This window comes from Jaculus jaculus, chromosome 6, assembly GCF_020740685.1.
Source record: "Jaculus jaculus isolate mJacJac1 chromosome 6, mJacJac1.mat.Y.cur, whole genome shotgun sequence".
NCBI classification, from domain to species: domain Eukaryota; kingdom Metazoa; phylum Chordata; class Mammalia; order Rodentia; family Dipodidae; genus Jaculus; species Jaculus jaculus.
The window spans coordinates 154,464,497-154,490,707 of record NC_059107.1 but is presented as its reverse complement, the minus strand read 5'-3'; the positions used below and the strand labels follow the sequence as shown (position 1 = coordinate 154,490,707).

Here is a 26,211-nt window from a genome sequence, read left to right as displayed (position 1 = left end):
CAGCCTGGTATGAACCTGTATTTCTATGTGCTGTCTGTCAAGATCTGACCCCCAAGGTGCCCAAAAGAGCACCCCACCTCCTGTGCCAGGCTAGAGGAAACGCCCTATCATGGGTGCTTGCAGGAAATAAGCAGCCATCAGGTCTCCTCAGCTACCAGACAGGGCACGCAGGCTCACGTCTGGAAGAAGCCCAGTCCTCTGCCCCACTCCAACCGTGACTCAGTAGGAGAGGGTGGACAATCTGGGAGAAATAAGGAAATCTGATTTAAAGAAAATGGAGGTGAAATATGCATGGTAAACCAGGATCTGAAATAAATTCAAGTTGATTTTGAGAGACAGAAACAGAGAAGAGACAGGAAGGGAGGGCGTTGCTGAAGGTCAGGGGCAGGATGGAGGGGCGGGCTGTGCTCCAGTCCAGACATCTTGGTGGGACAGAGCCTCTGGGGCCCGTTCGGGCTGCCGGCAAGGTCATGGGTTTCAGCACACTTGCCCAGGCCGGCTGATGTCCCAGGGGGGCAGTGACAGATAGTCCTGATGCTTCAGGGACTTAAAGAACTGGATGGCGGGCACCTGGGCTGTGGGCTCACAAGGGGGCTTCTTGCCAGGCAATACCTTGCCTAGGTCTTCGATCACGGGACTTGAGCCGGGGGAGGAGGGCTTGCTTTGTGGTGAGGGGGAGCCCGGCCCCAGGCCAGGGAGGAAGCAGTAGTCCCCAACCTGCTGCAGGACAAGGAGGCCCTCAGGCTGCGGGGATGCGGGGACCACCTCCTCCCGGGGCTCCCCGGGCCTCACAACAGGGCTGCTGGGTGAGGGAGGACTGCATTGAGGGGCCTGGCCCATGGTTGCGGGGAGCTCTACATAGCCTTCAAACTTTGGTAGCCCAGGAACTGGGGTTCCTGGGGACCCATCAGCTAGCCTGGGGCAGAGGCTGGGACTCTTGTCTGAGGGAGGCTCCAGGGCGACAGACAAGGCCCCTATAGGCGGGGTGAGCACCAGGTCGGCGGGAGAGACGTAACCAGAGGTCACCATAGGGTCCTCGGCGCCTATGGGAAGAGCCACTGGGCTGTCCTCTCCTGGGTCCTGTTTCTTCACATTTGGCCCAGGTGCTGGATCGGCAGGTCCACCTCCTGATTGCGAGCCGGGGCTCCCTTCAGCCTCCAGGCTGGGCCCATTTTCCATGTGCACATTCTGGTCCTCCCCCGTTGCCTGGGCCAATGGGACCAGCTGCACCTGTCCCCCAGGGGGCAGACACAGGTACTCCAAGGAGGTTGGCAGAGCGGGCTTCAGGGTCCCCCTTGACTGTGGGTTCACCAGCTGGTCCATACTGTCAGGCAGCGAGCAGCTGTGGGGTGGCCCCAGGTAAGGACCATTGAAATCAAAGCTGAGGACCTGCTTCTTGAGCTGGTCTGAGGGGCCTGGAGGGTCTAGGGAGAGGCCAGGGGGCTGCTGTTCCACGGGCACAGGTGAGGCAGCTGGGGGTGTATCAGGCTTAGATGATGGAGCTTGGACAAGGTTGGGGTCCTCTGTGGTGAGAGAGGACACCTCACCATCCCCCAGATATGTAGGCCACGCGCTGTGGGGACAATGGAGGCAGAGATATGGAACCTATCAATTCAAAGTGTGCCCTGGGCAGGAGGAGGAGGGTTCTGGGCAGCCTGACTCTCTCCCTCTAGGACTCACAGTGCAATCCAAAAGCAGGGAGGACCAGGCCCTGCAAGTGACAGGGGACAGGGATCTGTGTCCCTGAGGATTATGGACAGAATGCTCACTTCAAGGTTCCAATCACAGGTTCGTATGAAGGCCCTACCGTCAGGGCCAGGTTTACGGCACCATCCGGGCCTCCCATCTGTCTTCCCACCACACCACGGATTCTCCTGGACGGAAGGAGCTCAGCTGCCCCTCGGGGGTAAGTGCGCACTCTTGGCCACACATGAAGCCCCTGCAGTTTGGCACCTTCCAAGCTAGCAGGGTAAGGTCAGGCCACCCGCACCAGGGTGCTCTGGTCCCTTGTCGGCCATGGTCTAACCTGGGACATAGAAAGTTCTCCCTCAGGTCTACCTGTGGGGCCACCTACCACAGCGTCAACTACCTCCTGGGAGCTCTTCAGAGAGCCACAGGCCACCCCGTATACTCCGCTTGTGCACACGACAGGACTGTCCTCTTCCCACAGGTGGCCCAGGGGTCAGGAGCCATTCTGAGCCCCCACACTCACCCCCTCAGCTCGGAAGAGACGTTGCTCCAGGAACCCCAAGGGACAGGGCTTTTGCTGGGGAAGGCGGCCACGCTGGCCGGAAGTAGGAACCCCGCACCTCCGTCCTGGAAGAGGAAGGATCGAAAGAGGTGAGGAGGTGAGTGCTGGGGATTTCGGGGGATATCCTGTGAGCTCCACGGGGGTGGGGGTGCAGTCCCACAGAGCCAGTGGCAAAGGCCTTCTTGATGTCAGGACTGTGAGATTCAGGGGCGGGGTGGTGACCTCCTAGGGTCAAGAGGAACTGGGGGATGGCAAGCCTTGTTGCTGTGGCAGGTGATGGTGGCCTTCTTTGATTCTCTAGCCTTTCCAGGAGCTTCTCTCTCAATGTCCCCCCCCCCCCCACACCTCTGTAGCAAGCACCTCACCACCTGGGATGTCTTCCCAGGAGGGCCATGCTGAGGGAGAGCCAAGCCCCCCCCCCCCCCGCATCCTACCTTGAACAGCTGGCTCCTGCTGGGGCTGGGGATGGTCTCCTTCCACTTCCTGTTCAGCCTAGAACACAGCAGGGAGGCGACAGGCCACCACACGGACCCTCAGGGCCAGCTCTGCTCATACCCATGTGCGCCCTTCCTTGTGACCCCTGGAGCCCGGGTCCCCCCCCAAACCTGCCGCACACGACGTACCTGTAGCCATAGATGCTTCCGAAGCGCAGGGTCAGGAGCAAGACCAGGGTGGCTCCGATCAGGATGAGAACCAGCACCCACGTGGGGAGCACTGGGACAGCAGACAAAGAGAGGGGTATTTAGTTGGGGGGGCGAGATGCAGGCTGGGAGGGGGGTGGAGAGTGGTATCCCCAAACCCTCTGTGCAGGCTGGTGGGGGGCTTCAGAAGCATAGCTAGCACTTGGAGGTGACGGGCTAGGAGGCCAGCTGTACATGAGAAGGGGGCTGGGTCCGAACCCACTGCGCAGGGTCAGGACTCAGAAGGTTCCGCCCACACAGAACAGGTGCTCCGCATGGAGGGAACTGGCTAAGCCTAGTGTCAAGGACGCCTTCCTGAAGGAGGCACCCTGAGAAGTGACTTTCGGGCGCACGGTGCGTCAGAAGCGAGGGGAAGGAGTGCCAGCAGAGGGTCCTGGCCCTTGGGTGCTTCTGTCAACCCCTTCCTGGTAGCGTGGAATTCCCATGGCTGGGCCCTGCGGAATCCCTCCACCTGCCGAACCCGCACTCTCCCTGCCGTGACCATCTCCCTGGGGTTATTTCCAAGGCTGGCCATGTGGGGTGCTTGCTCCCAATTCCCTTTGTCCTCTCTGAGATCCCCTTGGAGCCTGTCTTGTAAAGTAGGTGAATTTGGGAGGTTACTAAGGGACAGGTGAGGGGGACAATGCAAAGAGGCAGGCAAGATCTCAACATCACACCCAACCTTCCAATGCCAGCCGCCCCCGAATGTAGCCCCTGATGGCTTTGCCACTAGAAAACGAGAACCCAGACTAACTAACCATGGCTGCCACAGAGGCTGAGGAAGCCAAGGGCCATACGCAGTGAGTGTTGAGTCCCGAGACCCAGCTTGAAGGAAGTCTGATGATGAAATCACCTCTCCTTTGTCTCAAGTCCCTAATTACGGGGTGTGCGGGAGGAGTGGTGTCCCAGCAGACACAGAGGGCAGCAGGTCCTGGCGAGGTGGTCTGAAGCCCCCCTCCCCCTCCCTGCCCAGACCCCCTTCTTCTGTGCAGTGGGGCCATCCTGGGAGGGTGAGAAGGGCTGGGAGACGTACCCCACTCCGTGGTCCAGAAGTGCTCCTCGCTCCACTCACTCCAGATCCCCTGGTAGTATCTTTGGATGGGCATGACCCTCACCCTGGCCCAGTACTTGGTGGAAGGCTTCAGCACTGGCAATGCCATGTTGTGGTCTCTGTGGACGGTCTCTGTCTTGCTGTCCTGTGGTGATGGATGTTCTGAGGCTGGGCTGCCGGTCAGGCACAGGGGACCCAGCTACCCTCCTCTCCCCACAGCCACCCCAGACACACTGGACTTCCAGTACAGCCCAGACTCCATCCCTCCCAATGCCAATGGCCACACTTTGACCAGAACCTTCTGTTGAAGACTTTCCCACTTCCCAGAGGTCAATGGAAGGTGGAAGAATGAAGTGCCGGTTTGCCAGGCTCTGACAAGAGGATCTGGGCAGACCCTGCCCACCTCCGGCTGCCTGCCTGCCGGCCCACATCTTGCCTTCAGTGTCTTCATTCCCTACCTGAACCTCTGGCTTGGCCTCTTGGCTCTGCTTTGGCTCGGTGGAGTCCCAGAAGCCACACTGGAGCCCCAGGTTCCTGGGAAGGGCCTTCCCTCAGCTGCCCCTCGTTTATGTGCTAATCTGTTTCCTCAGAGGAAAAACACCTGGGCCTTTTGACGTGCAACCTTTCATGACAGTAGCCTTAGACACTTCATCCTGACAGAGTCTATTTCCTAAGCTCAGGGGCAGCTCTGATCATGGGACCATGTCACGTCACCTCTCTGAGCCCCACTCACTCACTAAGAGACGAGGAATCCATCATTTGACAGCACACGAGTGGACCCTAGGCGCAGTGGGACCTCTGAGTTACTACCTGTTGGGCCAGGGTCCCCGGCAGTTGGGGCCATGGGGCATTCATTCTCCCCTACCCCCCCATTCCTTGCCCCCCAGTTTCCCCCTAGATCCAGGCTCTCACATTCCATGTGGCTGAGTCCTCCCTGTACTGGACCTGGAATGTGTTATCGATGTGTGAATAAAACATTTTCATCGTTTCCCAACGCAGGCTGTAGCTGTGTCCATCCCTGGTCACATTGAGGGTTGGTGGAGGCATCTGGACTGGAGAGAAGGCAGTCTCAGGGGACACTCTGACATGTGTCACTAGACTGTTCCCATGACCTGTGCTCATCACGGGCACTGTCCCTCCCTGCATCAAGATCCCACTCCCCATCCCTCTTTCATCTGTGAACCTCGAACTTCACCAGGTCAAAGTGTTGCCCAGAGTGGGCCCCCTAGGGGAGATGCTGAGACAAGCGTGGGCTGTGGGGAGGCCCAATGTTCAGGTGCCTCTTGGCTAGTGCAGGAAGCCAAAATCCAGTTACGGTGAATCGGTTGACCTGGCCGAGTATCCCGGGCCCTGGGACACATGCTCACTTGGCAGGAACTCACCCACTCGGTACTCATAGCCTTCCATGGAAGGTGCTTGAACCTTTCCATCTCACACATGGGAAATAGCCTAGACCAGGGCCAAACGATGGAAAGGCTGGTGTCTCCACTGCCCTGTCAGAGCCGCCTGAAACTGAGACTGGCTCACGGGTTCCCAGCACCTCCACCTCCACCAGTGGCTCTGGGCCTTCAGATCCAGCCAGATGACCCTCTCTCCAACCGCACTGTGGCCAAATGACAAGGCAGAGAGCCCTTTGACAGCTGTACCACCCACTTGGTGTGCAGACTGGAGGCTGGAAAGCGGAACCCAGGCATGGGCTTGGATGGTCCCATGAAGCCTTGATGGGAACTTTAAATTAAGTCACTTGGCCACTCTAAGTTCTATGCATCCATTAAAAAAAAAAAATTCGGGGCTGGAGAGATGGCTAAGCGGTTAAGTGCTTGCCTGTGAAGCCTAAGGACCCTGGTCCGAGCCTTGATTCCCCAGGACCCACGTTAGCTGCACAAGGGGGCGCACGCATCTGGAGTTCGTTTGCAGTGGCTGGAGGCCTTGGCATGCCCATTCTCTCTCTCTCTCTCTCTCTCTCTCTCTCTCTCTCTGCCTCTTTCTCTGTCACTTTCAAATAAATAAATAAACATAAAACAACAAAAAAAAATTAAAAAAAATTCAAGGCACATAACTTGATGACTTCATAGGGCTTTGACCTAAGTAATGCAGACGACTTCAGTACATCCAAGAGTGCTCTTGAACCAGAAAAATACCTTTTCCCATGGGGTCCTTGCTATGAACTCAGAGGTGACAAAGATCACTAGGCTGCTGAAGATGACATGCCTTGTTGGTTGGATGGAAGAACTTGGCCATGGTGACAGCACACGGGAAGTCCCGTGGCACTGGGGGCCCAGCAGCATGCCAGGAAGACGTGCCACTTGCCAATGACCACCTGTTTGCGCACACTCACTCCCGGTGGAAAAGTGAACGGCAGGTCGGTACTTTGAAAAGTGGGAAGGGGGCTGGAGAGATGGCTTAGCGGTTAAGCGCTTGCCTGTGAAGCCTAAGGACCCCGGTTCAAGGCTTGGTTCCCCAGGTCCCACGTTAGCCAGATGCACAAGGGGGCGCACGCGTCTGGAGTTCGTTTGCAGAGGCTGGAGGCCCTGGCGTGCCCATTCTCTCTCTCTCTATCTGTCTTTCTCTCTGTGTCTATCGCTCTCAAATAAATCAATAAAAAAATGAACAAAATAATTAAAAAAAAAAGAAAAGTGGGAAGGGAAGAAGTCACCAAGTGAAGGTGGCCAGATTGGCAAAGGAACCAGCACGGTGTCCCAGGGCTGGCCCTAGGGAGGGAGCGGGCCCATGCTGAGAGGAGCCAGAGAACAGGAATGGGGAGCAGCAGTTCCTGGGGACCCCCAAAGGTGCCCTGCAGCAGAGCTTCAGTGACCAAGCTGGCCGTGCCAGTCATGGCTGCCTGAGACATTCAAGGCTGGGGCATGGCTCAGCAGGCAAATGGCTCATCACGCAAGCACAAGGGCCTGAGTTCGATCCCTGACAGCCACCTCAGGAGCGGGGGGCATGGCCACGCCTGCTGGGAATCGCCGTGCTGTGGGGAGCTGAACAGAAGGGTTCCTGGTGCTCGCTGGTGAGACCTTCCATCTCGAGGGAACACACAGAAGAGCAGTGCACATCTGACCTTCTCCTCTGGCCCCCGGGCACGCGTGCAGCTGCACACGCACGCGTGCATCACACCAAACCACGCTTACGAGAAGGAGAAAACCAAGGAAGACTGCAGAAACACAACAGGAAGCCTTTGCAAAGCTGTGAGCTACTGTGCTTAGAAAAGTGGCAGACAGCAGAGATGTGACAGGAGATTCCCGGATCATGACTGGTGGGGGGGGTGCGGGGGGGGGGGGGACCGCACGGGCCGGGAGTCTCGAGAGCTCCCCCTGGAGGCCGGGCACACTCACTGTGTTCTGCGTTGTTGATGAACTTCCCTTGCCTCTGTGGCTTAACTGAGACCGTGTACTGCTTCTGGGTTTGAGGGTTGTGCACAGCTATCCTGCAGCGGTACCGCGTGTAGAGGCTGCCCAGTGGCTCCGTGTGCACCTCGGAACATTCTTCCTCCCTGGGGAGCACAGCTGGGCTGAGGGTGGGGCCAGGGAAGGGACCTAGGTGGGCTGGAACCATAGGTGACAGAAAGGAGCAGGGTGTGACGAACGGGGACGCTCACTGTGCGTCGGGGCTGGAGCTGTAGAAAAGGCCGAAGGAGACGGAGCCGGTCAGCTGGGTCCTCACTTCCCAGGAGCAGCTGAGCGCCTGGACCCCATCGAAGAAGCATCTCAGGTTCTGGGGCTGCGCCATATCTCCTGGAAGAGGCCATATGTCTCCATCGCTTTGTGCCCACTCATTCTATAACTTAGGGCGCCAGGTGCCTCACACCGAGGGCCCAGGATGTAAGGCAGCAGGCAGGGTAAGGCTATGGAGAGTAACCCTACCTCACCCACCGTGTGCCCCCAGCTCAGGAGGGCCGAGGCCTCTCCTGAGGGGAAGGGGTTAGACCTCAGGGTTTAGTGTGGAGCTCAACACAGGGACACAGGTAAGCTTGCACGCAGCACAGAGCTTACTAACACATTGCAGAGAAAGACACTACTGTTTTATTTTATTGGTTCTTTGAGGTCTGGTCTCTCTCTAGCCCAGGCTGGCCTGGAATTCACTATGTAGTCTCAGGCTGGCTCTCCTGAGTGCTGGGATTAAAGGTGTGTGCCACCACACCCAGGAGAGACAGAGAGAGAGAGAAAAAAAAGGGTGCACCAGGGCCTTAAGTTGCTGGAAATGAACTCCAGATGCATGCACCACTTTACTGGGGCATTGAATTCAGATCATTAGGCTTTCCCGGCAATTGCCTTAACCGCTGAGCCATCTCTCCAGCCCAGTACTGCTACTTTTTGACCTTCATTGTCATTAGCAGACTCTGTGTGGGAATTTGGAGCCCAGAGCCCATGAGACGCAGTGGCCTGGGCAGGTTACTGGGGACATGGGGCTGGTGGTCTTATAAGACGTGGAGCAGAATCTGGAGCCAGAGAGAAGTGGGCTGAGCTTTCTGCCGCTTGAGTTCCTCACATACCCACCTTGCCCAGAGTGGGACCTCCCACAGGACCCCATTACCTGGCTGGGAGTCCCACTGCACCTCAGGGCTCCACAGGCTGGGTATGCCCCTAACATGCAAAGCTGAGGCGTTCAGCCAGGTGCGTACTCGAGCCACGTACGTACTGCTGGGCAGGACCCTCGGTGGCCCCAGGAGTGTGGACGAGGCCGAGACTCGGACGTGGGCAGCGTCCTGTAGAGAGAGCGGTCCTGAGGGAGGAGCTGACCGGCTGACCCACGGGGCTGGGCCCAGCTGTCTTGGAATCCTACCTCCCAGGAGTCCTGAAGACGCCTGTAGGTCACTTCAAACTCCACGTCGTCCCGGGACAGCAAGGGAGGTTGGGCATCCCTGAGGGGCACGCTCCAGTTCAGTAGGAAAATGTTCCCATCTGGGTAGACTCGTAGGTTCTCCGGAGGTGGAGGCTGAACTGCGAGGCAGGAAACAGAGCGCAAGGGGGCGCTGAGCACGGGGACAACCTGGGGACAGCCTGGCCTTCTGGGGGACATTTGGGTCCAGGTTCTGCACTAACGGCCCCCGCGCCCTCTGCTGGTAACCACGAACAGGTCCTCCTCCTCTGCAGCTGCAAACGTGGGACCACATGCAGCAACAGTGACAGCTGCGTGGGTGCTGCGACCAGTACTGTGAGCTGGCCTACACTGTGTGGACATGGAACTCCCAGAGCCTCCTCCTGCCCAGTTGCGCACCGTGGCTCCATGCCCAGCAGAGGGCGCGATGAGGCACGCAGCTCTCCTGCTGCCTACTCTCCTGCCCAGGTCCCTGCCCTCACTGTCTGACCTAAGCGCCCCCTCTCCGGAGGATCTTCTTGACCCTCAAGCCCAGACAGAATCCCTTGTGCCTTTTCTCATCTCACCGCAGCTCACTGTAACTTGCCTTCCTAGACCTGCCATGGCAAGGAACATGTACTACTTTCCTGGAACTTGGGGAAGAGATGATAAGGTCCTGACTCCCTTTCCTATCGCCAGACGTGGGATGCAGCTGTTTGGCGACACTGGACGCATGCACTGCCCAAGAAATCATTCCATCAGCCCTCACAGGCACGCCCCTTGGGGACAGCCGGGTTAGTGAGGAGGACGCAAGGTCTATGTGGCATGGTTCCTGCTCCCCAGCTTTCCTGGGGTTTGTTGCTAGGGGAGAACTTTGAATTACAAATATTCTCCCAAGTAGGACCTAAATGTTCACCATTTCAGTCTATGTCTCACGAGTCGGAACTAACATGTTACAAAGACATGCTGGTGCCTATACCCAAGTGAAGAGTCCGGCAGGAGTCACAAGCCCAGAACAGGCGGGGGTGCAGTGTAGACAAGCAGCCCCCACCACAGCCAGGGCAGGCATCACTAATGGATCACCGAGCTCCAAGCCTCTGAGGCTCACACGGAGGGGGAATCCTTCCCAACACAGATAAGAGTTCCAGGAAGCTGCTGCCAACGGAGGCCATGTGACAACCCTTGCCATTCAACTTCAGAGCTCGGAGTGCACAGACTCATTTCACAATTGAGGCAGAGAGAAAGCGAAGGGCCCACGGTGGGAGCCTGGGAGGGGTCAGATGAGCGCGCGAACCCGCCCGGGCACCTCCATGCCTCCTTGGTGCAGTGCCAGTCGGCATTAGGGCTGGTACTGTTGTCTTTCCTCAACATATGCTATAGGAGGCCAAGAACCACAATCCGCTCCCTGACTCTCAGCTGTCCCCATCTCTGTCAGCAGCCTCCCCAGAGTCCGTGCCCTGAGTTCTTTTTGTTAAACAGTTTTTATATCTATTTAAAGAGAGGGAGAGATGGGGGAAGGAAGGAGAGAAAGAGAATGAGAGAAAGAGAGAGAGAGAGAGAGAGAGAGAGAGCGCACACAGCAGGGTCTCCTGGCACTGCAGGTGGACCCCAGACCTACATGGGCCACTTTGTGCATCTGGCTTTACATGGGTACTAGGGACTTGCAAGCAAGAGCCTTTGACTGCTGAGCCATCTCCCCGGCCCCCATGCCGTAAGTTCCATGGGGCAAGGATCTAAGTGGAATGCTCACTGCTTTTCTGGCACACATCAGAAAGAACGAGGACAAAAATGAACTATCCTGCATGTCCCTATGTTCCTATCCCCCAAATCATATCCCCAACTCAGACCCCACAATCCCAGGTCCCTATTGCTTCTTCCTGGACTGAGTGTCTTATGGGTCCCGTTTCTCATTCCAGCCTCCCTTCCTCCTCTTCCTTTCATCCTGCCACACGTTGCCTGCCTCTAGCAGTCTCTTTGATTGTGTCATACTCCCCAATGGCTCAGCAGCAGGTCTTGCCCTCCTCTGCAGGGCGCGCAAGCTCCCGCACGTTCAGACCCTGCCTGTGGCTTGCATTTCTTCCTGCCATTGTCCAGCCTTCTTGACCTTGGTGCCTCCCGGACACGATGAACAGACCTTTACTACTGGCATGATTCTGCAACCTCTCGGCCTTTCTGGGTACAGCACCCCTGCTAGGAATGGGCTTCCTGCTTTGGGATCCTCCTGCTCTGTGGATCTGGGCTGCAAAGCTTCCCTCCCTTCCTCACTCCCTCCCTCCTTCCCTCCCGGAAGCCCATCTTGAACCCCAGAACTCCTTTCCCGCTGCCCCCTCATGCTGGAGCTGGCTACTTGCATTATCTGGTGTTGCCTGATTCCTTCATCCGGCAGCTCTGATCCCCCCACCACCACCACTCCCTGCCCAGGAACCGACTCTCATTGATCAAGTGCGTGTTTGGAAGCCTGGTTTCAGAGGAATTCCTGAGGACCTCACTCACAGCCTCTTCCAGGCAATAAATGGGGTGAGGGCAGAGAGGGTAGGAAGCAGGGTGGCACTCTCCCTGACCCTTGCTGGAGTAGCAGAGCGGGAAGGGCTCACATGTTGACTTCAACAAGGCCACCTACAGGGTCAGGCCTCTGGGTATCTCCTCTCCCTCCCTGGGAGATTCAAAGGCAGTGACAACAGCTCCCAGCCCAGCATGCTGCTGGAGGTAAGCAGCAGTTGCCACGTCTCCTAACAGCCACGGCACGTGTGGGTTTGGAACGTCAGAGCAAAGCCCAGTTGCTCCTTTAGCCTCACCTAGCCAGCGCTTTCCTTGAACCCAGTCTGAAGTTCTGAGCACATGTCTCCAGCTAAATCCCCTGAGAAAGCCTCACACAAGATGATTGCCAGTCCCATGCTGTGCCCACGGGTCTCTGTGGACCGCAGTGCAACCCCGGGCCCAGTGAGGGCAGTAAGGAGGATGGCTCGTCACTGCTTCGTGGTGGCACTTTAGAACCTCTGTGGGCCTCAGGGGCCTCCGCCTTAGGATGGGGCTGTCGGAGCCATGAGGTGAGGCCATGAAGGCCAACGAGTTCTGTTGGCTGCACAGTTCCCATGTGAGCCAAGCAAGGCTTCCCCCAGAGAGCAACCTCGGGGCTAGAAGCCAGTGGATGGGAAGGTGGCAGGAATGGCTGAGTCAGGGAGGACCGGGGGGGGGGGGGGGGGGCAGACGCCTCACATCACACCTCTCCGCTGGGAGATCCTGCTCCCTGGCCCACCTCCTGAAGCCTGGCCACCCCTGGTGCCCACTATATAGACAGGGCCAATCCCCAGCAGGGACCCCAGCTCCTCACCGTGCTGGAGCAGAGGAACCGTGAGCTGGACGCCCAGATCCCGGTCTGGTTGGAATGAGTAAAAGTCTGTGCTGACGAGGTTAAAAATGGTGTTGGGAATGACACATTTTCTGGGCACGCAGCGGGATGATGGGCAGGTTGACCAGGGCAGCTTGTCACTGAGGTCACAGGACACGGGCTGAGGAAGGTTCCTGTCAGTGCATAAGAGTCATTCATTGATCAGATATTCAGTGAGAGTCCACTGTGTGCTGACTTTAGCCAGGGTCAGGGTCTGGTAGTGAAGAACGAACACACAAACACACACACACACACACCTTCACACACATGGGGCATCCTGGTGAGAGTACGCACATGCTAAACTTCTAACATCTGTATTGTGAGAAAACTTCAATATAGACAAATGAAGCAAGAAAGGGGGACTGGGCAGATGGCTCGGTGGATCAAAGTGTTTTCCATAGAAGCATAGCGCCTGCATTCAGCTCCGCGCACCCACGGCAAGCTGGACACAGCAGCACGCGTTTGCACCTGGCACGCCGACCGCAGGGTGGGCGGTGAAGACAGGGGGTCCCTGGAAGCTCCCCGGCCAAGCGAGTCTGCTGTCTGCTGCAGGGAACAGCGAGAGGACAGACCTCAAATAAAGTGTCAAATAAAGGTTGTCCTCTGACTTCCACATACGCGCTGTGGTCGCACACACACACACAAACACTGATTTAGAAAGAGAAACTGTGTGGGAGTGGTGGCGCACGCCTTTAATCCCAGCACTCGGGAGGCAGACATAGCAGGGGCGCCGTAAGTTCGAGGCCACCCTGAGACTGCATAGTGAATTCCAGGTTGGCCTGAGCTAGAGTGAGACTCAGCTCGAAAAAAACACGAAAGAAAAAGAAAGAAAGAGAGAGAGAGAGAGAGAGAGAGAGAGAGAGAGAGAGAGAGAGAGAGAGAAAGAAAGAAAGAAAGAAAGAAAGAAAGAAAGAAAGAAAGAAAGAAAGAAAGAAAAGAAAGTGTGGTGCGGAGCCTAGAAGGCTTGGGTGTGAGGAGCACAGGGTGAAACAGAGTTCAGGGAAAACTTCCCAGGAGTGTGATGAATGGGCAGTCTACAGGGACTTAGAGGAGAAAGTATGCAAATTCAGAGGAAAGGGGATTTCAGGAATGAAGAAAAGCAAAGTGCAAAGTTCCTGGGGCAGGCTCAGGTTTGGGGGTTTTACTCCGTAGGCGTGTGGCCAGCCCGATGAAGTCCGTGAGGGCGGGAGGCTGGGAGACGAGCCAAGGAGACATGCACGTGAGGTCTACAACCGAGGGACAGCCTTCTGCTTTGCTGGACTATTACGGACTTTGGGCCTGGGGAGATTGCTCAGTGGTTAAGGCACTTGCCTGCAAAGCCTAACAGTCTAGATTCTAGTACTCAGTATTCAAAAATAGCCACATGCACAAAGTCCATAAAGCCGAGTTTGTGTGCAGCGGCCGGAGGCCCTGGCGCATCCATTCTCTCTGTCTCTCTTCTCTCTCTCTCTTTCTGTCTCTGCTTGAGATATATACACATATCACTAATTTTAGCTGGGCATTGTGGTGATACCTTTAATTCCAGCACTCTGGAGGCAGAGGTAAGAGGATCACTGTGAGTTCAAGGCCACCCTGAGACTACATAGTGAATTCCAAGTAAACCTGGGTTAGAGTGAAATCCTACCTTGAAAAAAAAACCCACTAATTTTATTGTGTATATGTATGGAGGTTGTTAATAAATTTATGAATAAAATTAAAAAAATAAAAATCATTAGTTTCACCAGTCACATAGCTGAACAATATACTATTGGTCTGCTACTATGGATCACATCGCTGACCAAAGCTACCTCACAAGTTAAAACTGTTTTCTGGCTGGGCGTGGTGGCGCATGCCTTTAATCCCAGCACTCCGGAGGCAGAGGTAGGAGGATCACTGTGAGTTCGGGGCCACCTTGAGATTACATAGTGAATTCCAGGTCAGCCTGGGCTAGAGTGAGGCCCTACCTCATAAAAACAAAACAAAACAAAACAAACAAACAACTCCTCCCCCCCCCCAAAAAAAACCTGTTTTCTGGCAAAAGTTCCTGTCTGCTCCCGTCCCTGGTTCTGTGTCTTCACCTGCAAGGTTAACAACTATTCCTGAGAGAAGAAGCTAGAAGACTCAAGGCATGAGGCATCCTACAGAAACTTTTCTTCAGACGTTCCCGACCTAGCATTGAGCGACCTCCAGATAACTGTAGCAGATAACTGCGTCAGGAAGGCGGATCACTGTGAACCTTAAGGACGCTTGGCAATTGCCCAGGTGCCCATCAGAGACAAAGGACCCCTTCCCCGAGCCTCCAGATACGCCAGCCTTACACCTGCCACTCCAAAGCAGGGTGAACTTCGCTGGCAGTTCTCTCCCATCTTTTCTAGCAGGTGGCCCTTCTGATAAACCCTTCCCCTTCAACTTGCCCTGGAGCATTGGCTTTCATGCCGATGTGTGTCTGACCACAAGGAATACGGATTTTCCTGGGAGTCAGCACTAAGCATTCAGAAACGTTTACGTAAAAAGCCAGGCAGGGTGCATGTTGGGGTGGCTTTGGAAAGATTTCCTAGGGGTCTGAGGAGTAGTAGGAGGAGTAGGTTGGGAGTGTGGAGGTGAGCTGGTGGATTTTGGGCCATCCTGGTGATTGTAGGTAGTTTGGACCACAGAGGGGACATCAGCATCAATCAGATTCACGTTCTATTTGAAGGACAGCTTGGCAGTGTTGGCTGACAGCTCGGATACCGCGGCAAGGAGGGAGGCAGGAGAGACCTTCAGTTCAAACCAACACTCCCAGTCACTTAGCCTGAACTGCTGTCTCTCCCCTTCAGTGACATGAGATGGGGAGGTGGAGACAAGAGCAGAATTTAATCCGGGACATTTGGAGTCCAAGGTTCTTTAAGTGATCACGTGGCGAGGCAAGTGTAGAGATAAATATCTGAGAGTTGCTGCCCATGGTCTGAAGTGGGCTCTCTGAAGACTAGAGACAGAGAGGAGGCCACACTTAGGGGGCGTCTTACCCTCTGCAACTGGGAAAGGATAAAGAGGCAAAGGGAATGGAGAGGGGGTGATCAGAGACACAGGGGCCCTGGGTGAACTTGCTGGCTGGGAAGTCAGGTGATGGTCATCCTGGTGGATCAGGTGGAGCGTGGTAGTTTGAATACATGTCCCCCAATAGATATAGGAGTTTAAAAAAATATCTCTATTTATTTAAGGGGGGAGAGGGAGAGAGGGAGAAGGGTAGATAGAGAATAGGCATGCCAGGGCCTCTAGCCGCTGCAAACAAAGTCCAAATGCATGTGCTACCTTGTGCATCTGGCTTATGTGGGTCCTGGGGAACCGAATCTGGGTCCTTTGGCTTTGCAGGCAAGCGCCTTAACTGCTAAGCCATCCCTCCAGCCTGAGAAAGAGGGGTTTTATTAAAGGTTTTTGGATTTTCAGCTACCTGGCTGGAGGAAGGTGTCACTGGGGGCAGATCTGAATTTCAGTCTAAGATATATATGCAAAGCATCTAAATTCTGCTTTCTCTCTCTCTCTCTCTTTCTTGCTTTTGATGGTGGATTTTATGTTTTCCGCCATTATGGGACTTCCCCCGGATCAGTAAGCTTCAAATAATCGCCGTTTCTCCCATAAACTGTGCCTGGTTTGGAGGCTCACCCCAGCGACCCGAGTCTGACGGCCACGTGGAAGAAGGCCAAACCTCGGCCATTGAGCCAATCTAGCGCCAGAGAGACTGCAGAGTGGGCAGGCAGAGTTTAGGTCGCCCAGTGGGCACGGCCGAATCCTGGGGCAATGCCTTCAGACGGAACAGACATCAGGGACGGCGAGCCCAGGCAGCTCCTCAGAGGAAAACTGTGGCGAAGGGGAGCCACGAACAGGAGCCCCGGAGGGACGCAGGAGAAGTGGGTGGCACACATTTGCAAGGTGGCTGGGGATGACAGGGACACGTCACTGATGACGCAGGTGAGGGGGGCGGGTGGCAGGGAGGCCCTTGAGCATTAGCACCGATGGGGGTCGGGGCCACTCACCTGTTCACCTGCCGATGGAGGGTCACGTTGATGAGCTTCTGCGCATGCTCGGTGTCCGCCCAGCTGCAGACGATGTTGCTGGTATAGTCGTTGTAGCACCGCAGTGTCTGCAGCGGAACCGTTTCTGACAGCAGAGAGGCGGGAAGGTCATCTTCTCCCATCCAGATGTCCCCCCCCCCCCGCCACCCCCTCCTCGTTCTCCAGCTTCCTATAGAGGTACAGGTGGCTAGGCAAAAAGGTCCTGGGCTGGGTGTTCCTGGCTGGGGGGGCGCCCCTCTCTTGTCAACAACATGGGGTTCTAGTAGATTCTCAGCCATGCCTGGGCCCTCTGTGGATTGCTCAGGCTAGCACGATGGGGTCATGCATCAGCATAGGCCCTGCCCCTTACTCCCCAAGAGGCTGCCTGGCAGGAAGGGTGGAGCCTGGATCCCAGATGAAGCTGGAAACTTCTCACCTGGCCCCACCCCCACCTGCTCTGCTCCCTGGTCTTGGCGTCAGGCCCTAGGCTTGGCAAAGGGAACGTGGCTGCCATGCTCACAGCCCCGGGAGCCCCGCAGCGTCCCACAGCGTCTCGGAGCGTTAGCCGGGAGCTGAGGCCCATGTAGGAAGAGAGCCACAGGCCAGGGCCCCCAGCGGGGACAGTGAGGTCTGGGAGCCTGAGGCCACCAGAGGATCAGAGTCTGGCTGTAGGTGAGAAAGGGACTGGCCCGGCCTGCTAGGAGATCGCGGAGCGCCATGTCACATGGAGGGAAATGGGTACAGAGGTGACAACCCCTGGGCTGGATGTTCCAGGCCCAGGCAAGGATGGGTAGGGACTTGGGGACCAGGGAAGGGGGACCCAGGGGAGGTAGAGCTGGGCATCAGGACTGAGGCTACTGGGGGGGGTCTAGGAGCTCCTTGGGGTTACAAGTATGGGTGGCCCCTATGGGCCCCAGAATTGGGGAGGGAGATGGGAAGAGAAGGGGCTATGACACTCACTCTGTGCCCCTGTCACACTGGGCCTCCAGCACAGAGCCAGCAGGGCCACGCAGAGCACCCTCCAGCTCAGCGCCATCTGTCCGTCAACTCCGGGTGTGCGGGTGGCTAGCATGGGTGGGCTGCATGGCCAATAGGCAGGGTGGAATGCTCACTGTCCCTGGGTTCCATGTTCCAGCCTGGCCGAGAGCAAGGCCATCTCCACGTCACACATCTTGGGAGTCCTCTCTCTGAGACTGCCGCCTCTGAGCCTACAGAAGGATATGCCAGTCGGGGGCTGCCTGGGTCACGTCTGATGCCCAGGGATTTCCCTTTCCCTTGAGCCTTGGTTGTCTTAAGGCATGACTGGGAGGCAGCAGCCCCTCTCCCTCTGGGGCTCCACCGCAGGGTCCTGAGATGAGAGCACTGGAGAATCACACACCACAGGGGAGCGGAGCCCCACTGCTTTGGGGGCCACTGGGGTTGGGTGATCTGCTATCCTCTCTCTCGGTTGTACTCTTCCTCTCTCACTCTCTTGCATACTTGGAGCCTGGTGCTCTCCCCACCTCGCCTCCACTTGTTACCATGTCTCTCTCAAGCCCCCGTGTTTGTCAGGGTTCCTCTTTCCCTGAAGCTTGGGGATTCCCTCACAGTTACTAAGTCTACATGGGAAGTACCTAGGGAGCAGAGCAGGCAGTGCGGCTCTTTTCTTCTGAAAGGTGTTTGAAACTTTGGTCAAGACACACACACTATATGCACCTCACTCATCTGTCTATCATCCACCCATGTATTCCTTTATGTATATAATCTCTATATATAATCTGTATAATCTATAATCTATAATCTCTACATGTCTATGTATCTACCTATCCATCTATCTACTATCTACCTATCTATATTATCTATCCATCATCTATCATCTATCTATATGATTTATGTATCCATCATCTATTTATCTGCCATCTATATACCTATATTATCTATCCATCATCTATCATCTATCTGTATTATTTATCTATCCATCATCTATCTATTTATCTACCAAGCTACCATCTATCTGTAATGGGATGTTCAGGGTCCAGGAAAGTCCTTGAATTCCAAACCCTAGGTTCCTTTCTAATTTTAAAGAAATGACTGAGAAGGATAATTATTAAATTATTAGATTTATTGAGGGAAGTACAGAGCCAAGGCAAGGCACCCATGTGGCTAGAGATCCCATGTGGAGGGCCTGGAAAAAACCATGGAAAGAAAGTTCAGAGCACTCCTGCCCTGTGGGGAGCTGGAGAGGTTAACAAGCCCGGGCGGAGAGTAAGGGGTAGGGGTTTCTCCCCTCAGCCCAGCCCTGCTAGCCCTGGGAAAACAGCTCAAAGTTCCCAAGTGGTCAGGCAGCTCCAAGAGCTTGCTCTCCCCTCACAAAGGCGTTTATAACCTGATGGTGGTGAGCCTTGTCTTCCAGCTCAGGCGAACCAGAGGGACAGCTGGTTGGTTAGGGATAGGGGCTGAGGCTAGCTGAGCTCTGGGGGCTGAACTTGACCAACCACATTGTTTAAATCCTATGAAAGACCTCCCTCCCAGGAGGAGTCCTGACTGTGGTGGTCGGGGGGAATACAAAACAGGTCTAGGAACTAGGCAAGAGAGAAAAAGTCAGCTCATCCTTGATTTCTATCAAGTGCAAACTTTCCTTCCTTTTACTTTTAGGGGCCAATCACTCTAATTGCCTATGCCCTCTCATGCCATTTATCTATCAGCTATGCATCTATATTATCTATCTATCTATCTATCTATCTATCTATCTATCTATATCAGTGGACAAAGTGGCTGAAAACAAATATTATTTTTGCTCAGGAATGTCCCATATGATGGAGGAAACAATAAGCAATGTGAAGTGATGAGAATGCCAAGATAATTGAATAATAACATGAAAGAGTCTTTCAAAGCCCCACCTCACATCCTTCTCCAAACACAAAGTTAATAAAAAAATGTACGTGTTGGGCTCGAGAGGTGGCTTAGAGGTCAAGGTGCTTGCCTGCGAAGCTTAAGGACCCATGTTCCACTCTCCAGATCCCACAGTAGCCAAAGGTAAGGCAAGCGCAAGGCCTCACATGCCCACTGGGTGGCGCAAGCGTCTGGGGTTCAATTGCAGTGGCTGAGGCCCTGGCGCCCTCTATCTCTCCTTCCCCCCGCCCCCCCCCTCTCTCACTCATCCTCTCTTAAAAAAGAAATTACATAGCCGGGTGTGGTGGCGCATGCCTTTAATCCCAGCACTCGGGAAGCAGAGGTAGGAGGATCGCCGTGAGTTCAAGGCCACCCTGAGACTACAGAGTTAATTCCAGGTCAGCCTGGACCAGAGTGAGACCCTACCTCACAAAACCAAAAAAAAAAAAAAAAAGAAATTACATGTTAGGACGAAATCATACTAAACTTCAAACTACAGGTGCAAGCACCTGCGAACTGTCTAGGCTTAAACGTAATCAGACACACCATAGACGAGGATTGACAGAGACAAGTGTATTCATGTGAACTCTTCTCTCAAATCAAAAGACAAAGGATGAAATGCTGAAAACACTTTGCCCTGATGTCCTAACCTCCTTGGGCTGCTGTTGGAGATGCCCTACACTGGGCAACTCGCACGATTCCAGACTTTGACCTGTTGTAGTTCCGGAAGGCGAGAAGTCACTGGCAGGTTTTGTAACAGTGAGACTCCTTCCCCATAGGCTGCTTGCTCCTGTTCCCTCATGTGGCGGGGACACTGAAGATCTCCGGGCCACGGAGGGTTCTGTTCTCATGACCCCGTCACCTCCGAAAGGCCCACCTCCAATACCTTCCCACTGGGGGTGATGTCTCAACACATGAGTTTGAGAGGGACATGAACACAGCTCCTAGCAACCAAAATTGTGATTTAAGTACTGTCTTCTACTGTCAAGGTTTACAGCGTGGCGGGGGGGCGGGTGGCTCAGTGGTCAGAAGCGCTGATGCAAGCTGGATGATCAGATCCCCAGAATCCAAACCAAGGAGAGTTCATGGGTTCTGAATATAGGAGAGCCAGAACATTTTAAATGTGCGGTGTGTGTGTGTGTGTGTACGTGTGCATGCATAGCCCAGAGGACAGCCCCAGGTGTCATTCTCTAGTCCATCTTTTTGAGACAGATCTGTCACTGGCCTGGAGCTCACTAATTAGACGAACCTTGCTGGTCAGTAAGCCCTAGGAATCCACCTGTCTCCACCTGCCCAGTGTTCGGTTACAAGCATGGGCCACCATGCCCAGCGTTTTTATGTGGATTCTGGAGCTCAAGCTCAGGTCCTCAGGCTTGTGGGGAAAACACTTTGCCAACTAAGCTCCAAGCATTTTAAAAAATTCAACTCCATGATGGGGTAAGTCACAGAACACCGCCACAAATGATCATCTGACCCAGGCAGATATGCAAAGACAGAGAATGGACAAAGAGAAGGGAACTCGAACAAGACCCAGAAGCAGAGGACACAGACACAGGAACAATGGAGCCAGCTACCTAACTGTCCCCTTCCTCCTTGGTGACAGAAGGTCAGGTCTCAGCTGGACCTGTTTTGCACAGAAGGTAATGAGTACACTTCCTACCCTCACTATCAGCGGGCTTGATCTCATGACTAAATCCTGGTTAAGGAGATGTGAGAGCAAGCAATGTGTGCATCTTCCAGGAAAAACCCCAAAAATCAAAAACCAGCTTAAAAGGAGTTCACTTGGGTGGAAGGGATCTACTTTTGCCTTTCCTTCTTCCTTCAGCCTATGTCTCAGAAGCAATGGCTTGATGCAATCAAAAGACAGGAACCTGAGTGGTTAAGGTGTTTGCTGCAAAGCCAAAGGACCCAGGTTCGATTCCCCAGGACCCACATTAGCCAGATGCAAAAGGGTCGCACATGTCTGGAGTTCGTTTGCAGTGGCTGGAGGCCCTGGCATACCCATTCTCTCTCTGTGTCTCCCTCTTGCCCCCTCTTTCTCTGTCAAATAAATAAATAAAAATAAAATGCTAAAAGACAGGAGCCAGGGCCTAGAGAGATGGCTTAGCAGTTGAGGTGCTTTCCTGAAAAGCCTAAGAGTAAGGACCCAGGTTTGATTCTCCAGTCCTCTTGCAAGCAGGATGCACAAGGTGGCTCATGAGTCTGGAGTTTGTTGCAGTGGCTGGAAGCCCTGGTATGCCTGTCTTCTCTCTCTCTCTCTCTCTTAAATAAAAAAAAAATTAAGTAAATAAAGAGGAACCAGCATTCCTCTTGTCAGTCAGAGCAACCAGACAGCCTCAGATGACCTGTCTCTAGATGTCTGTTATGTGAGAGGAAAATCAGCTTCCACACAGTCAAGTCCCGCCGCACTGGACAACTCCTCAGGCTTTAAAAAGAAGATGGCAGCCCCTCACGAAAACCACAAGGTCAAGAAAGACATTCAAGGATTCACGGATCAAACTTCGCAATAAAGGAAAGAGATTAAAAGTTTGACTACTGGGTTTTCTCTCCCGGTCACTTTCATCTTACTCTTTGAGACAGGGTCTCTCACTGAAGCCAGGGCTCACCACTTTGTCTAGGCTAGCTAACCAGTGAACCCCAGGGATTCCCTGTCTCCTTCTCTCCAGTCCTGGGATTAAGGTGCATCCCACCATGCCCAGTTTTCTACGTGGATTCTGGAGATCCAAGCTGAAGACCTCATGTGTGCCTGGCAAACGCTTTACGCACGGGGCGTCTCCCAGCCTGCAAAGTTCCTTTTCAATAATGCCAACTCCGGTCACACATGCTGTTGTGAACTTTCAGTCTATTTAGAGCAAAAGGCTAAGGCTAGAGCAGCCTGCAGAAGGAAGCAAGCAACAGGCTGCTTTTAACAAGACAAAGGTCGTGCGTGTGTGTGTGTGTGTGTGTGTGTGTGTGTGTGTGTGTTTAAGTTTTCAAGGGGAATCCTGTCACCTAAATACATAGTGAGGTTTTGAGGGTTTTATTTTGTTTGTTTTTTGGGGGTCTTTTTTTTTTGTTGTTGTTTTTTTTTTTTTTTTTTTTTTTTGAGGTAGAGTCTCACTTTTAGCTCAGGCTGACCTGGAATTCACTATGTAGTCTCAGGGTGGCCTTGAACTCATGGTGATCCTCCTACCTCCGCCTCCCAAGTGCTGGGATTAAAGGCATGTGCTACCATACCATGCTAGATTTTGATAGAACCCAAAGAAAATACGGCTGACCCAGAATCCTGAAAAGCCAAGAGTTCCATGGGCTGGAGAGATTGGCTTAGCGGTTAAGCGCTTGCCTGTGAAGCCTAAGGACCCCAGTTCGAGGCTCGGTTCCCCAGGTCCCACGTTAGCCAGATGCACAAGGGGGCGCACTCGTCTGGAGTTCATTTGCAGAGGCTGGAAGCCCTGGCGTGTCCATTCTGTCTCTCTCCATCTACCTGTCTTTCTCTCTTTGTCTGTCGCTCTCAAATAAATAAATTAAAAACAATAAAAAAAAAAAAGCCAAGAGTTCCTTGCTGTTGGGAGTGGGGAGGGTTTACAGAATAGCAAGGAAAAACTTTCAGATCTTTTTTTTTCAATTTGTTTATTTTTATTTGTTTATTTGAGAGCGACATGAGAGAGAGAGAGAGAGAGAGAGAGAAGGAGAGAAGGAGAGAGAGAGAGAGAGAGAGAGAGAGAATGGGCGCGCCAGTGCTTCAAGCCACTGCATACGAACTCCAGACGCATGCGCCCCCTTGTGCATCTGGCTAACGTGGGAGATGGGGAACCGAGCCTCAAACCGGGGTTCTTAGGCTTCACAGGCAAGCGCTTAACCGCTAAGCCATCTCTCCAGCCCTTCTTCTTTTTTTTTTTTAAATAAACTTATTCTAGCATGTATTCAGGGAAGACAAAAATCCAAGAAAGCATGCATGAGTGGAGCAAAGGAACCAGCAAGACGTACACTTTAAATAGGAAGCATTACCACCTTGTGAAATGAAAATAAGGGAGTACACAGTAGGACTGACCTTTCCCATTGCCGGGACCAAATACTGAGCCAAAGCCAGCTTAGGGGGAGGGCGTGGCGCAGCAGCTGGGATCAACTGGTCCCGTTCAGCCCAGGGAGGAAGCAGATTGGGGTGAACGCTGGGGCTCAGCTAGCTTTCTCCTGTGTTCGCAGTGCAGGACCCCAAACTGTAACCCCCACCATTAGGGCTGCTCTTCTCCCCTCAGTGAACCTCATCAACATCCCTCCTCCCAGGCTTGGGCAGATGCCCGTTGCCTAAGTGACTACACAAACTGTCACAACACATGACAAAGTTGAACCAAAACCCGGCTGACGAATGTGGGAGGTGGCTGTGAGTGGGGGTGGAGGAGAACCGAAAATGAGCCGAGGGCCTTGTCTTTCTTTCGAAGAGCTCGCATATTCTGTTTCAACCCCGGCGTAGGTAGATGATATAAATGAAAGGCGTGTTTTGAAAATATAAGGGTTAAGGCCACACAGCTACTAAGGAGGCTGAGACAGGATCACTTCAGAGTAGGAGCTTGGGGCTAGCCTGGGCAACACGGGGAGAGCCTGACCCAGAGAAACAAATAATAGCAAATAAAGAGTGAACTCACTGAGGACGCAGGTAAGCAGAGGCTGGCGGATGAAAGAGAAAAAGGTGGAAGGAGAGGGAAATAGAGGAGAAAAAAAAAAAAAAAAAGGAGGGAAACCAAACATGTTTTCACTCAAACATGCCCTCCCTGATTCCTGAGTATGAAGAAACTTAATGGTGGGAATAAAAACTGAAAAAGAGGGGGCAAACAAAACACAAATCCTAGGCTACACAAAAGCAACTTCGTAGGCCAGTCTGAGGAAGATTTGTTGAAGAGGAATAAATACATCAAGGCCATGTGCACAGGATGCCACCGCCGCCGGGAGAGGACTGTTGTGAAACGGATCGACGTATGAGGAAGAGAAACACACTCACCAATTACCAGAAGCAAGACTTGAAAAACCAAAAAAAAAAAAAAAAAAAAAAAAGGATAAACAAACTAACTTGACAGATCTGTGGAAACATTAATTAAGAATGCACACATTATTCCTACGAAATGAACCAGCAGAGTCTGGCTGCTGTCAAGGTCTGAACATCTACCTGAACTTCAAGGTGACTGCAGAATCTGAGGGGACCCTTGGTCCCCTCCCTCCTGGACAAGGCACACACTAGAGCTGGCTCCACCCTTGCCTGTCCCCAGGGCCAATTCTGCAGTGAATAAACTCCAGATTCCATGCATCCGAAAGCAAGACGCCCCATGGATTCTTTTCAAATCGCTTGCCAAGCTGATCCTACATTCATGCCAGTGAGAGGTGTGATCTATTTACCAGAAGAACGGTAAAGACTATGTCTGTACACCAAACAAAAAATAAGGAAACTAGCCACGTATATGCCAAAGTTAAGCAAGTATGAATGGCATTTCAAGTCACCAAGAAATAAAAGGCTGCACCCTCATAAATGATGATTTTTAGACGTTGAGAGGATCATGTTTTTAGACATCAGGTTTCTAGTTGAATGTCAGGTGGGCTAAAGACCCAAAAGTCAGAACTGAAATGGTAAGAGCATTAAAAATTTGTCTTTAAGCTCAGATGTTGATTAAAATAGCCAACATAAAGAATAAAAGAAAGTTGCCGGGCATGGTGGCGCACGCCTTTAATCCCAGTACTCGGGAGGCAGAGGTAGGAGGATTGCCGTGAGTTTGAGCCCACCCTGAGACTACATAGTGAATTCCAGGTAAGCCTGGACTACAGTGAAACCCTACCTCGAAAAACAAAAACAAAAACAAAAACAAAACAAAAAAAAGAATAAAAGAAAGTAAAAAAAAATGAGTAAAAAGAAGAAAGAAAGGAATGAAGGAAAGAGAGAGCTTTGATTTGTAAACACTGAAACAGTTTTTAAAAACATGGCATAAAGCACCTTGAGCCTGAAAAGACAAAAGATGTGACAATCTGGGAGAAGGTATTTTTATATGCAAAGAAATACTGACCCATGAATGACTAATCACTGCTCCAAAAGCTAAGGCACCAAAAGACCAAGAACCTGCTCAGAAAATGAACCAAGAACTCAATATTCATCAAACACAGTCCAAAGCCTGGGTGCTGTGTTGCCTTCACCCCAAAGGGAGGCAAAATACCAGGCAGGAGCAGAAACTCTCACCCTCTTGGAGGCAAGATGAAACGAGTGGGAACTTTCCTGGAGGAAAGCTGGCTTTAGGGTGCTCTCTGGTAGGGGTGTGTGTGTGTGCGTGCGCGTGTGCGTGTGTGTGTCCTCAGCCACTTTGGCGTGATCTGACGATAATCCTTACAAACATCTAAACACGCCCCCGGGATGTGACCCGCAGCTGCAGGCTAAGGCCTGAGAGCAAGCGAGCCACAGCCTCCGGGTTCCTGGGGGGGAGGGAGGATGGTTTCCAAGAACACGAATGGGAGGATGGCAGAGAAACAGGATGGATGGTAAAGACCCGATGAGGCACAGTCTAAAAGTTCAGCACCCCGTGTTGGCGTGAGTGGGAAAGAGGAGCCTCCCCAGAGCTGGGAGGGATTGACAGATGCTGAAAATGCTTGGGGATCGAGAGACATCCACATTTCTCCCTGTGCCCCCGCCCCCAGGATCTCTGCATCCCATGTTCCATGGACGGACGGACGGATGGACGGATGGACACACACACACACACACACACACACGCACACACTCACGTGCGCCTCTTCTTCCCTCTCTTTCTATCCAGGGGGTGAGGTGCTGTCTACCTTTGCCCCATTTTACAGAGGTGTCTGGGACTGGGAAGAAGGAATCAACAGCAGGGTAGCCAACTCAGGGGGAGCACAAGTGTCTGACCCCCCAGTGGGTGGGGGCTCTCCCAGGTGTCCTGCTAGCCACCCTAGCTGGACCCTGCGGGTGGGGCTGAGTCCTGTTCCCGAAGCATCCAGCTGGGCTGCCCTGGCCAGATGCCACAGCCAGCCCCAGCTCCCTTTGCCTCTCTCCCTCCCGGGGGGCCCCTGCACCCCTTACTCTGAGTCCTCTCTCAGCTCTTGGAGTCAAGCTGGGCCCTACCTTCGTGTTGGGGGACAAAGCAAACCTCTTCGGGAGCCCCAGGCAGCATTGAGTCTCTTTCGTGTTTCCT

The 26,211-nt window shown here is 53.5% G+C and overlaps 1 protein-coding gene across 1 annotated transcript; it reads right to left on the bottom strand.

Moving 5' to 3' along the window:
• Window positions 1–288: 288 nt before the first annotated feature.
• Csf2rb (colony stimulating factor 2 receptor subunit beta) lies at window positions 289–26,211 on the bottom strand. Its single transcript, XM_045151809.1, has 14 exons — window positions 26,142–26,211; window positions 17,141–17,388; window positions 16,163–16,286; window positions 12,114–12,304; window positions 8,768–8,925; window positions 8,519–8,690; window positions 7,584–7,719; window positions 7,321–7,478; window positions 4,895–5,034; window positions 3,965–4,127; window positions 2,875–2,965; window positions 2,686–2,743; window positions 2,213–2,316; window positions 289–1,573 (listed from the first exon to the last, which is right to left on the bottom strand). Exons 2-14 carry the CDS (start codon window positions 17,250–17,252, stop codon window positions 478–480), a joined length of 2,703 nt encoding a protein of 900 aa, XP_045007744.1. The 5' UTR covers window positions 17,253–17,388; window positions 26,142–26,211; the 3' UTR covers window positions 289–477.

What these genes read in the sequence shown, in the direction of transcription:
- Csf2rb (XM_045151809.1), bottom strand. Translation starts at nt 17,252, where the DNA reads ATGCTAGCCACCCGCACACCCGGAGTTGACGGACAGATGGCGCTGAGC. An exon ending in AGGACTCAGCCACATGGAAT is followed by an intron (nt 4,128 to 4,894) that starts GTGAGAGCCTGG and finishes CCATCACCACAG; the next exon opens with GACAGCAAGACAGAGACCGT. An exon ending in GGAAGCATCTATGGCTACAG is followed by an intron (nt 2,744 to 2,874) that starts GTACGTCGTGTG and finishes GCTGTGTTCTAG; the next exon opens with GCTGAACAGGAAGTGGAAGG.